The 13,262-nt window shown below is 38.0% G+C and overlaps 1 protein-coding gene across 1 annotated transcript; it reads left to right on the top strand.

Moving 5' to 3' along the window:
- Positions 1 to 378: 378 nt before the first annotated feature.
- HMMR (hyaluronan mediated motility receptor) lies at positions 379 to 11,462 on the top strand. The gene is made up of 16 exons (XM_065734497.1): positions 379 to 444; positions 1,272 to 1,352; positions 2,027 to 2,215; positions 2,521 to 2,607; positions 3,092 to 3,192; positions 3,800 to 3,874; positions 4,987 to 5,165; positions 5,828 to 5,976; positions 6,269 to 6,483; positions 7,064 to 7,180; positions 7,772 to 7,930; positions 9,513 to 9,665; positions 9,774 to 9,873; positions 10,138 to 10,314; positions 10,572 to 10,734; positions 11,422 to 11,462. Exons 2-16 carry the CDS (start codon positions 1,314 to 1,316, stop codon positions 11,439 to 11,441), a joined length of 1,923 nt encoding a protein of 640 aa, XP_065590569.1. The 5' UTR covers positions 379 to 444; positions 1,272 to 1,313; the 3' UTR covers positions 11,442 to 11,462.
- Positions 11,463 to 13,262: the final 1,800 nt, after the last annotated feature.

Here is a 13,262-nt window from a genome sequence, read left to right as displayed (position 1 = left end):
TTCACTAGTCTTGCTTCTAGTGATATTCTCGCATTTGTTTGTGCCTTTTTTGAGATATGAGGCATCTTGTGGTTGAAAGCTAACAGTGTGAACCTGGATAGGTATTGTAAGCTTGGCACAAGCTAATTTCTCAACATGGGCTGCTACCTGGTAGTCAGTCTCTGGACTTGCATGTGCCCAGCTGACTAATAGTGATTGTTTGATTGCAGTAAGAAAGTAGTTAGCTTTACGTTGTGAGGTGCTTAGTCTAATAATCATGTTGCTTTCTGTCCTTTGTATAGCAAATTAACTGCCTTTATCTAGTTCAGTGAAATTTTTCTAACCATATGCATCCTTTTCCTTCACCATTCTTTTCTGTATCCTTTTGCAGGTGAGACGAGTCTGAACAATGAGAATACAACCAGCTTTGGAAGTGGAAGGAGGAATGCATCTCTTGGATCACTGGTAAGACTTTTCTGTGGCATTTGCAGCACTGTTAATTCTGGTTAAACCCCACTGTGTGTAGTTAAATTACTTCCTTTTTTATACAATCATTATTAACTTTAACCTAGGTGAAATGCAGTGCGTGTTATTGTGCCTGGATTCCTTAGTAACAGAGGAGAGAAAAATAAATAACTGGATTTTGGGGATCATGTGATGGTTACTTGAGCCTACAGAGTGTCTTTTCTGCTTTGCAGACTGGCTATATGATACTTGAATTAATGTGGATTGGTTTTTGGGGGGTTATGTTTATTTTCATTAGTTCTTGTCATACGACTACAGCATAGCTACTTCTCTTAAGATTTTGTTTCTGCTGTTTATTATATGGTGGCTGGACCACAGCATATTCCTAGTGGTTCAAGAAGCAAAGTGGGGATTATACTGTATTTGAGTTCTCAGTGTGATCTGTAAGGCTGTAGGTTTAAAGATGGATAGATTAATGAGTTGAATAATAGCTCTTAGTAGTTCAATTTATTCGTATTTATGATATAGGAAGAAGCTTTGCGAGCCTAGCTGCATTTGAGGGGTCAACATGTTGTTATGTAGCTATGGAGGTGTGTTTGTTTCACACTTTCTCAGTCTCCTTCCTCTCTCAATTGCTGGGAGCTCTCTATTTAAGCAGGTGCAGCAGTTGAACTGATCTTCATCTGTCCTCTCTGTAGGAGTGATATTTTCTTCTGATGTTGAGTGACTTTAACAGTATTGTCTATACTTATGCTTGCCTGTTGCTAAACTAATATTATGCAGCTAGAAATCAGTTAAAATACTTCTGATAAGTTTGTTTTCAACAGCCGGTTAGTGGGAGTCTGAAGCCTCGAAAAGATCTTATCATCATGAGAGAGAAAAAGAAACAGAAGACACTGGAGAAGGAGGTATGAATACATTGTCACAGAACTGCATTCACTTAATGTTGGCTGATTTCCCAAGTTAAAAATACAAGCTGGCAGAATTTGCTTCTTTTACGTAACTTAGTACACATGTGCTCTACACAGAGCAGAGATTATCAGTTTGTAGGAAACACTGGGCTTGTTAGTTGAATGGGATTGTATTAATTCCTACTAATCCTGAGCAGCTGTGCAGCTAAACCTTTTTCTTAATAGAAAATAGAGGAATCTAGTCCTATGTTTTCTACCCCCAAAATGGTTTGTGTTATTTAAATCTTTTTTTAGTCTTGTAATTTTTTTCCTCAAAAACTGACAATTTTAGGGTTTAAGAAGCAGCAACTCTTCCTTTCAGTACATGTCTATGAACTCATATCTGCTCCAGTTTTTGCAGATGTCATGTTGTGTCTTCGTATTTCTCAGCCAAGAGAAGGAGATGTATTTTCCCAGTAAGGCAGCTGAGAGCTGCAGTTGTGCTTATTCTGTTTTTATATGCAATACATTTCTGTATAACGTCCTGTCTGTGAATGACAAAATCGAAGATGTGTCCTGTTTGTGAATCACTACAGTTCAGATCATCAGCCTTTTAGGGAAAACAGCAGTCATAACTTCAGGATTTTAAGCATAATATCATAAAACAGAAAAGACAACTTGATTTGTTTTAGATTCGTGCGTTAGTGAGAGAGCGTGGAGAGCAGGATAAGAAACTTCAGGCCCTGGATGAAGACTTTGTTAAGATGGAGGCTAAGCTGAGTGCTGCAGTTCAGGAGAAAACATCTCTTTTGGCAAACGTTGCTTGCCTGAAAAAACAGCTTCTGGAATTAACTAGAACCAATGAACTACTAAAATCTAAGGTATTCAGATAAAGATGCTTATTTGTTCTGACTTGTCTGTTGCTAAGTGCCCTAGTCAAAAGGAAACTTCCCTGTTGATGTTTTCCATGCCTCTTCATTGCCTTGTGTCCGGAGCATGTCTTGTTTGGGATGTTATGTGCATGTTGGGATTACATTGGGATGTTATGTAAAGACAGAGCTGGCCTTACTAATGACAGTTACTGAGACAGGCGGAGATCAGTGTTGTGGGTGGGAAACACTTCTAAAAGACTGAATCTTTCATATGAAGGTGTTATGCTTACTGTTGTTTGTTAATCTCTAATAAGCTATCTGAAGATAGTGTGCAGAAGAAAATGAGCAGTCTATGCATGGAGTTAATGAAACTCAGAAACAAGAGGGGTGCTAAGGAAAAGGTAAGCTGCTTTGTACTGCACAGGATTGGTCTGTTCAGGAGCTGTCAATAAAGAGCTTGCATCAGTTCTGGTTTTTTTCTGTCCAACTCAAGCTTCCTTTCCTTTCAGTGGAATTAGGAAACATGATCAATAATGGCTGTTCCTTATTTTGCTGTTGTTAAGTAAAGTAACTCTGAGTAAGAGTCTTGAAACAGTACTTTTATGGTATCAGTCTGGTCAGACAGCTGATTTTTGAAATTTGAAAACCAGTGGCCATAAATGTGGCTCTTAGCTATGTGTGAGTTTTCTGGGTAGTGAATGCCTGTAGCTCTAACAAACAATTTATATATCTGCAGATGGATACTTTGAGAGAGTCACATTTAGCATAGCAGCAAGTACTGTAATTAAATCATGGTTGTAAATTTAAAAAATATTCATAGCTCTAAGAAAATAGACACTCTTCATACTAAATCCAGTTTTGTTGGTAACAATTGCCTTTTTCCAGACTGCACTTGCAAGGCAGGAGAACATGGAAATGAAGCTCCAGGAAGTACAAAGGAATCTGGAGCATTCAAAAGGAAAAGTAGCACAGTTGCAGGAGAAATTGTGAGTAATAAGGAAGGAAATGGACTTAACAATGTAACTATCAGCTGTGCTTAGCTGTTGATTCTTAAGCATGCATCTTGGAGAGAAATTAAGGCCATTTTTCTACTGAGAGGAAACAGAAATTAACAGCTTGTGACCTGAAATAAATTTTATGGGAAGAAGTTTGGGTGATGGCCATTGGAAAAAATTTTCTTATAGGAAAAGCCTTTTGCTGTCAACTGGTATCCCAGTGCTTGAATGTGAGCAGATACTTTATATTTAAATTTGTGTGTTTTAATTGTACTTAAATAATGCAGGTAATGCAATTCACAAAACGAGACGGTGGTAGTTTATCTAGCTAATGTAGCCTGTCTAACATACTCATTTGTGGTAAAATGTGATTCAGTAGTTTTAGTGCAAATGAGAACACTATGGAACAAGTAATAAAAGAGCATGAAATTGCCTCTTACAGTCAGTATCAGTTTATCAGCCACACTTGATTATGGGAAGAATGCGTTAGTATTAAGTATTGACTCAGTGACTGATTTCTTCTTGCATACCTGTAAACAAATAACCTACAAGTAGCTCTAAAGTGCTTTGATGGATAGTGAAAGTGTCCTTGTTTTAGATCTGCTACGGAGAGAGAGAAAGTAGAAGAGAAGTCTGACACTGAAAAACTCCTGGAATATATCACAGAGCTCAGGTAAAATTAACACTGTTCTTCATTCTTGAATTGTATGTTAAAAGGCAGTAAAACTAAGCTTTGTTCTTGGTGAAGCAGAAGTTTGGGAACAATTAGGTTTAACAGTAGTAAAACAGAATGGGTGAAGGGGCTGCTTGGCTTGGTTACTGGTGTATGGGAACTGCTGAATCACAGCCTGAACCACTGATTGGCCACCTGAGGTGAGTACCGAGTCAGCCATGGGGGCACAGGTGAAGGTGATATACCTGTGTGAGTGGAAGGGGTGGAGCCTGGTTCCACCTCTCCCAAACCCCATTTAAGGGCTGACCACCACCAGGGAAGGATCTCTTCTTGGAGATCCCTCCCATGTGGAGTCCCCTGCGAGCCTTGTCATCATAAAGGTGAGCCATCTTCTCTTTTGTATTATTTGTATCCTATCTATATAGAACTACTTAAAATATACCATCCTCTATACTGTCCCCTTGTGGAGTACCATCATTGGGAGTTATTTACCTTACAACTGGCTAGGTTGAAGTGCTGCTGGCACTTCAGAAGAATATCGGTCCGATTGTGTATGTTACCAGTTCTGTGCTGTGTGGCAGGTGGAAACACTAACCAGCTTCTCAGTAAAGTGTACTTAGCTCAGAAAATTGTGAAAACACAGAAGCATTCTAATGAAGTTAGTTCACTTGGATCTGCACCTTCCCTTTTCCCAAGTTCTACTTCTGAATGAACTGGCAGTACAGGTTCCTCATTAACTTGTCATACTTTCTGCTCATTCTTGTGAGTTCTGGTTTGTATATGTATGCTTTTTCTGTTAAACCTCATCTTAAAAAAAAAAACCAATAAAAACTGGATGTAGTAATAATCTGTAGATGAAATATGGTGACTAATTCTGTTTGTAGTTGAACTGAAATTCATATTTTAAATTTAAGCTTTACTTAAAATACTTGGTTTTATATCAATTGCATTTAATTTTAAGTAACTTGTTTTAATGCCCCAAAAATGTCTGGCTAAGTAAGGAAACTTCTGCTGAAAACCAACAGTATTCAGTATTTCAATCACTTATTTGTGCTAAAATGTGATATTAAGAATGAAGTTGTGGTAACAAATACATGAATTTTATTCAACAGTAGTGTTGCAGAAGCTGTAGAGAAATACAAACTAGATGCTGCTCAGATGGAGGAGGCACTGATAAAGAAAGACCAAGACATCAAGATCCTGAAGGATACACTGAAAACAAAAGAGGAAGAATCAAATACACTGATCAGAGCACTTAATGAAAGGTGTGAGTTGCTTGAACAAGAAAAAGGTAATTGCTAGTGTTTGAATGCTGTTCACATAGCATCTCAAATCCTTAAGCCTAGCTACAGGATGCACGTGTTTGTCTGAAAAGCTAGCGTGGATTCTAAGCAAGTCATGTCTCAGCTTCAGCATGTTTCTATCTATATGAAAACAATTGAGTCTAAATTTATATTTCCAAGGCGATACACTGAAGTAAACAATACATCATTGAAATAATTTTCATTTTTAATCTTTAATCTGAAAGTTGAACATTTGTTCCTTTGTGTTAATATGAAAATTAGTCATATGCAGCTTCTTTTCACTGTCAGCAGTGGAAAGTTTATAGAAGTACTAAGAATGCGTCCAGGAACTCTTCACAACTTCTCCACTTCTGCTCTCCCAGCTCCACCCCACTCCTCACAACCCTGAGGGAACCATTTAGCAGGTTTTCCCCGGCTATAGCACTCGATTTGATAAAAGCTAATTGATTGAGCTGAAGTTTACTACCATTCAGAAGTAATTAGAATGGGATTCTTTCATCCAGCTTTGATGAATTCCCAGATGCCTGAACTATAAGACATTGGTTTTTCCATGCCTAATTAACTTCAAAGAGAGTGACAGAGCTATGAAGACTATGTACTTCTTTAAAGATAGAGCATTAGTTGTTGCACTGACACTAACTCTATGCAGAGAGAGAGTCTTCTGAGAGCAGAGGAAGAGTCCTGAGTATGAATGCTGAATTAGAAGACCTGAAAAAACAGATTTTCTTAGAAGAGCAAGAACACCAGAAACTGCTTCAGAAACAAGAGGAGTTCATCTCTCAGCTGCAGCAGGAGAGGGTAAATATGGATTCTAAGTTAGGCTAAAATACTGTAATCCAAATGAGGCTAAAATGTTCTGATTTTGGTTACAAGTGAAGTTGCTATATTACTAACAAATTAATCTATAGAATGTAGTTTCTGCTGCAGATCAGCAGAAGCTGTGTGCTCTCATCGCCTGGGAGTAACAGCTGGTGTATAATTGTTGTTCTAGTTCACCCATTTGCCCTTACTTCTGTGCTTTTAAGTTTCAGCACTGCACGGTAGCCCTTAATACTTAGAAAACTAAGTTTTAAACTGTGATACTCTGCAGGAATTGTCTGCATCTATGCAACAGGAGTTACTAAATCTTCAAGATGAGATAACAAGTGAGAGATGTCTCCTGGAAGAGGAGCTGAAGAGTGCAATGAATGAGCTGGATGAACTACATGCTAAGGAGAAGAAAGCTGAGAAGTTGGTGAAGCTGTTGGAAAAAGAAACCAAATCTAAAGCCTTTGAACTTGTGCAGATGGAAGTAAAGTTGAAAGGGTTTGTGAAACAAACTGACTTTAAAGCTATAGAAATAAACAAGTTGAATCAGCAGTGTACATAAAGTTTTTGAGTTTCATTGAGGTTTTAAAGGGACCTGAACATGTGTAAACTTTTCTTGCATTTTTTATTAGTTATGGCAGCACCAATCTGAGGGATTTAAATAATTTTTAGTTGTCTTAATTTAAAACTGTTTAATTAATGTGCTTAAAGTGCCAGTGAAGCTACTGTTAAATGTTAGCTAGATCCATGTTGTATTGGGTATTTATTCCCTAAATGAGGTAGTTTATAGGAAAGATTTTTCAAGCAAGTTATTACTGATGTGGATGTATTGAAAGCATACTAGCAGGTATCAGATCTATTCCATGAATGTTTTGGAAGTTACAGAGTGGGAGAAGTGTTTAAAGCTGTTGAATTCAAGCACAATCTTCAGATTTATGAGAAGTCGTGACAGAGGTTTACTGATATGTCAGGGTTAATATATTACTGCTCCTGCAGGCCTCCTGTAACTGAGAACAGCATTTGGTTATGTGTTCAGACATGCTTATGTCCAGCATGGCTTATTGAATGCTTATTTCAGGAAGAATGCTGAGTTGGAGCAAATCAAGGAAATGCACAGCAATGCAGTTCTGCAAATCCAAGAAGAGCTTAACAATGCACTGCATAAACTGGGAGAGAATATTGCTGAGTTTGAAAGGTATTTCAGTTCCATTAATGTCTAGGGCAGCAGTAATTGTTGCCAGAACTGTGATGCTATATGCTGTTTACTTTTGTGCCTTTGTATTTCACATTGTATATAAGAGCTGGTATTTGAGCAGTGGTTTTTATGTTGGAGTACTTGGTGTTAAGGAATTTATTGAGTATGAGTCAGTTGTACTGTCGTGCTCAGGAAGCTGTGGTTGTTTTTACTTAATCAAACATCCAAGTGCTCTTCATTCTCAGTGGAAGCTGTAGCTAGTGAAGACTATCTCTGTGCTCTAAAATAGCTTGCAGAAAGCCTTCCTGATTCAGTGCAAGTTTTTGAGAGTAAACAAGATGTCTTTTCCTATACTTCTTGCAAAGCTTACAACTCAAAAACTTTGAGAAGAAGTATATTGAGAAGAATATGAGGCACTGAGTGCTGATGAATCCTTCGGATATGTTTAGTCTGTCAGTGTTTAAGTGTTCAACCAAAATGTGTGAGCTGTAGTATTGCTGCTTAAGGCTTTGTGGATTTGTGTGTTTAGATTGCTCTCTACACTGGTTAACCTATATTTCGTCTAAATTAACAACACTGCTGTCACACCAGCTACAGGAGGACAACAGCTGAAGAAATACGTATTCTTACTCTGGAGAACTCCTCTCTGCAGGAACAAGTTACTGATCTAAAAAAAGCATGTGAAGATAATCTACAGCTGCTTCACGAAGCAGAATACACTAAGAACAAGGCAAAAGAAGAATTTGCAAGGTATTGGGCTGACAAACTTTTTAAGAAATAATACTAGCTGAGGCTCGCCTTCTACACTAGAAATTAATGTGATGTTCTCTCAAATGAAATGAGTGCTCAGTGTCACCCTAAACTTCCTTTTCCCAATTCTGAAATTTGAAAATATTGATAGTCCAAAGGAATTACGATTATATTCATTAGAAAACTAATTGATTCAGTTAATTTCTATGTAGCTTTCCTTTACTGGGAACATAAGTAAGGGAAAAACTTTAATTGATTCTGGTGGAATATTGCTTTTATCAGAAATCAGTTACAGTGACTGCTCCACAAATGAATCAGCTCCATGGGGCAGACAAACAAATACTGAATTAGTATGAGATACCTGCCACTGCTTTCTGAATAATGTCATCTCAAATTCTGTTCACAAGCAGACAGTGCTTTAACAAACTATCACACTGCATTGACGTAGGCAAAAGCCCCTCCTCTGCCCACTGTGCAGCTGTAAGTAGCAAAGCCAGCTACATGGGCATGCTTCTCTCACCAGCGAATGGCAGCTTAGTGGTTCAGTGTTGTCCTTCCAGCTCACTGTGGCAGATCATGTGCAAGTCCCCTGTTGTGGGCGAGTAAGTGATGATTGCAGGAAATGAGGGAGTTGAGTCTCAAAAGGTTGAGTACACAAATGCCAGTATTAGGCAACTGTGGTAACTGCCTGTATGTTTGGGAATGTATGATGTTTGTGCTAGCCTTCCTTCCTCACTTCCCTTAATGCAGCTCCTAGCTTCCAAAGCTGAGGTTAAGTTAACAACTATGCTCTAGTCTTTTCAGCTGTTTAGTGAATCAGCTATCAACTGCATTAATTATTTTTTTGGCCAAACTAAGTTGGGCCGTTTCTGATCTCCATAATTGTATTGCTTTCCTGACTTATAAAAATGATTCTGTAATGTTTCTGCTGTCTTGTATAGCCGTAGCCAGGATATTAAGGTTACCCAGAACACAATCATAGCTTGTTCCAACTTATTTAGAAACACTTGTTCTGTTTGAGGTATTGTCCTTTATTTTTTCCCTAGCTGTTTGATATTTCCTCCACTTCCTGTTACAGTTATGGGTTTTTGGCTTGATGTCTTTTATTTAAATAGAAGTTTTTTAACTTAGTCATGGTAGACTGGCATGAAAAGACTTCTCAGTCTCTACCTAGATGATGTAACAAACAGCTGAGGTGAGAGAGGGAAAGCAGTGTATTAGAGAATTTCAAAATCCTTGGAGTCATCCACACTACTTGAACAAACCTGTGCAGAAGTCTAACTAGTCAGGTATCTCTCATTAAGAGTTGCTAGTACTAAACAGTCACAAATAAGAAACATGTTTCCTTGCTTTCAAAAGACACCTTCCTTGTAAAAGTTGGAAGTTTCACTGTACACCCTGAACTTGAGTGTTTTTTATACTATTTTTCTCTTACAGTACTGTTAGTACAAATCTTAATTTCAGTTATTGCAGTAACAGCTTCTCAAATTTTCTCAAAGTTTTCACAGTTAGCTTTATTTTATTTAAGTTACTCTAAGGATGCTTAATTGGGTTAATTAAGTATGGCTTACGTTTTCCTCAGGATGATTTTAGAAGCCCAGACAAAGCTTGCACTAAAAGAAGCAGAAGCAGAGAGAACAAAAGAGTCTTGCCTCATACAAGTGACTAAACTACAGGAAAAACTGGAAGAGCTAACTGAAGATCTGAAGAAAAAATCTGAAGTGGAAAAATCAAGGTGACTTCTCTGAAGCTGAACTTGTGCATTGCAGCCCACCACAGCTAGTGGGAAGAAGTGCTGAGAGCTAACAGGAAAAATGATGAAACTCTATTTCTTGCTTCTTAGGAAAACTGTAGATGAAGATGTGACATCTAGCTTAAAAGAAGAGATAAAGACCTGGCGTAATTTATATGAAGAATTGCATAACAAAACTAAGCCTTTTCAGGTGTGTTAGGAAGCACATTTTCATTGATATCTTGTGTTAAGGTTTGTGTGGTTGAGTCAGGTTCTGTTCTTGAGGATTAAACATGCATTTCTTCATTTGACAGCTTTTTTCCTGCAATGATTTAAGTTACTATCCCTTGAGACAGCAGTTTCCTTTCCTGAACCAATCTCTGTATTTGTAGATCTCAGTATGGGAGGAAGGGTGCAGAGGGGGACAATTAAAACGCTGCATTTAATTTTTTTCTAAGTGTACTATATATTTCAGCAACAACTAGATGCATTTGAAGCAGAGAAAAACTCTCTCTTAAATGAGCATGGTGCAGCCCAAGAAGAACTGACTAAACTAAGTGAAGCATATGCTAAACTACTTGGCCACCAAAACCAGAAACAAAAGATCAAGCATGTTATGAAGTTGAAGGAAGATAACACACATCTGCGGCAGGTTTGTCAAAGAAGTTAAAAACTGAGAATTTAATTGCTTGCTTTGTTTCCTTTCTTTTGTTAAATCTTCCAAATACTTGCAGGCTAATTCTGCAAACTCCTTGTTTTCTGTAGTTTCCCTTCATCAGCTAGGTTAAAATAAGCTGCTGGTCTCCACAACAGCCAGGGAATCTGTTGGCGTTTGGATTGGCTACATAATATAGGGAGGATATCTTTTCCTACTGTTCGTAGTCTTAACTTGAGTGCTGTTTTCTTTAGGATATCTCAAAACTGCGTGCGCTTCTTGCAAAAGAAAAACAAACCAACAGAGATCTGCAGGAGCAGCTATGTGCAATTCGGGGCATTAGGCGTTTTGATCCTTCTAAAGCTTTCCAGCATGATAGCAAGGAAAATGTTCCTCCAAAAACTCCTTTTAAAGAAGGTAAGCACGGATATTCATGTAACTCTCCTTGTATATCTTAAATGCATCTGAAGAAGATAGGGCAGTCTTGTGTAGTGTACCCCACTGGGGAAGGAAGGAGATATTGGAAGCTGCAGCTGTGTGGAGTAGACTTCTTGCCACTGTGCTTCCTAGCCCTGTTTGTTTTAACCTGAGTTATATTCTAAGTCAGATGACAAAAGTTGTTTGATGTGGAGAAGTGGATTACAGACGGATAAGTGGTTGATGTAATGTTACAAGATGTGAATCTAGTTATGCTGCTGTCATCCACTAACATTCTTCTTGCAGCTTACCTGTTGTAGTAAGCACTAACTCTTAGAAGAGCAACAGGAGTGAAAGACTCAAACGGAGCTTTGAGCCCTGGTTTTTAGCTGCTGCTTTGCACCTTACATTGCTATAGGCGTACAGGTAAAGCAAAAGTACTGTAGATGAATGTGAAGGAGTGAAAAATGGCAAGAGCAAAGGAGTACAAAAAGGGGAGCAGATTTTGAGAGAAAGCAAATCTCAACCAGCCCTTCACTTCAGAATATATTCCAGTGTCTGAAATTGTGGTCTTGCCTGTTAGTTAAGAAGTTAGTGCCTCCCTTTCTGCCACCAGATAAAAGGCTTGCTCTCTGCAGAGAGAGCAATTGTGCAGAACACAAACTGAGTGACGTTTTTCCATTGCAGGTAATAGAAACAAAGTTTAGGCTCTTCTTGCTGCGGAGACGTACCACCAATAAACTCCTGTACTGCAGTAGATTTCAACTGACTATTTATTCAAGGTGAACTTGGATGCCATATGTAACAGACCTTGTTATGATTACTAGGGAAGTGATATAAAGCAATCTATTTTCAGGAGTACTACTGGATCATACTCTTACTTGAAGACAATGTATGTTCCAGATTCCTTGTAATATCACTGCAACTGTTATTGTTTTACTTGCTTTGTTTTTTGAAGCCACTTAGCTTGTTTTCAGCAGTTCAGCTTGAGTTCAGAAAATGTGAATAATCACTAGGGAAAAAGGATGACATAATATGCCTTCATTATTATGTCGTTTTGTAACTATATAGTTCCAGCAGTTTATGTTAATTTTGCTGGTTATGGTTGCTTTGATGCCAATGGCAAGCATGCTTTCTAAAGACACTTTTTTCCTTTGTGGCTTATGTAATTAGATCAAATGTAAAAGCTATATAGTGTAGTTGGCGTGGATATTTTTAATGGGGACCATATTTAAGATGCTAATTTCATTCTTTGGGCTGGATAATGCAGCTCTTCAGAAATTGATTTCCAGGTCAAACTCGAAACAACTTCCGTGTCCACCTGAATGTTTGTATCATGTGGTTAAGTGTCTTAAGGGAAGTCTGTTTTACAAATGTTGTGCTCTTAAATTGTCATGGTCATTTTAGCAGTCTGTTTTAATCAGCTGATTTTATGTGAAGGAGAGTACCAACTGAACTTAGTTTGAGTGAGAGGATGCCCACCACACACTGATTTGTATAGAGCTGGATTTTGGTGAGGTGGAAGTAATCTGTTGAAATGCTTCAAATCAAGGCTATTTTAGCAGAATAAATATTTTCAATCATGTTTTGTCAATTTCCTTCGTAAAGGGGTCAAAAACAATATCAAATGACATTTGAACACTGGTCACTTAAGAACTTAAATCTTCCCAACCCAACTCATTGCTGCTTTTGCCTGAAGGACAATGCAGCTCTCTTAACCTTACAGAAGAAACTATTCAGCTGAACTGTACAATGTATATGATTTTCCAATCACTTATTCTCTCACTTCGTGTGAATTTTTGTTAATACAGAAGTAATGGAACTGAAGTAAGTGAAACACATGGAACTGCTTTTGCTGACTGTTTATATACAGTCTTTATGCAGGTACATAACTTATTTATACTGACATCACAAGATTATGGAGTATGATGGTTTTGAGGAGATAAGATGCTAAAAATGCATCTTAAGTCCAAAGAAGTAAGATGGTAGATCTTGTATGCTAATGACATCTTCAAGTGCTTCCTGGGTTATTTACTCTTCTGAAGAGGAGGATTGAATGTGTCTGAAAATGAAATACTTCTCAATTGAAACAATGTAGGAGTTGCTCTGAAGTATAGAGTTATTTTAATGAGGAACTTATTGAAAGAATTCCAGAATACTGGAGCCAGTGTGGAGAAAAATAAGAACTATCTGGCTTTATTTCTTCTGAAAAATACGGAGTAAAGGAAACCTCTAGAAGATCTAGCTTAGTCTAACTTCATCGCTTACTCTTTGTGGAAATCCCAATGTTAAGTACTCTTCTACACCCAGCAGCAGTGAATGTAGACTGCAGGGGGTTAGACCAAACTGTCCATGAGCACCAGAGCGAAGGGTAACAGGAAGGGGGGAAAATCTGTATGTAAAACAAAAGTGAAAATGGAACACTGCCATCTTTGTCTTATAGTGGCATTCTTTCATGCAAGGTTGCTAACATTTTTTGGGAAAGTATGTAATACTCCAAGGGTACTTCCAAGACAAGATTGCTTTTC

This window comes from Cyrtonyx montezumae, unplaced genomic scaffold (assembly GCF_038088225.1).
Source record: "Cyrtonyx montezumae isolate F1298 unplaced genomic scaffold, pur_monq_1.0 scaffold_18, whole genome shotgun sequence".
Taxonomy (NCBI): Eukaryota; Metazoa; Chordata; class Aves; order Galliformes; family Odontophoridae; genus Cyrtonyx; species Cyrtonyx montezumae.
This window is presented reverse-complemented; position numbering and strand designations above follow the sequence as displayed.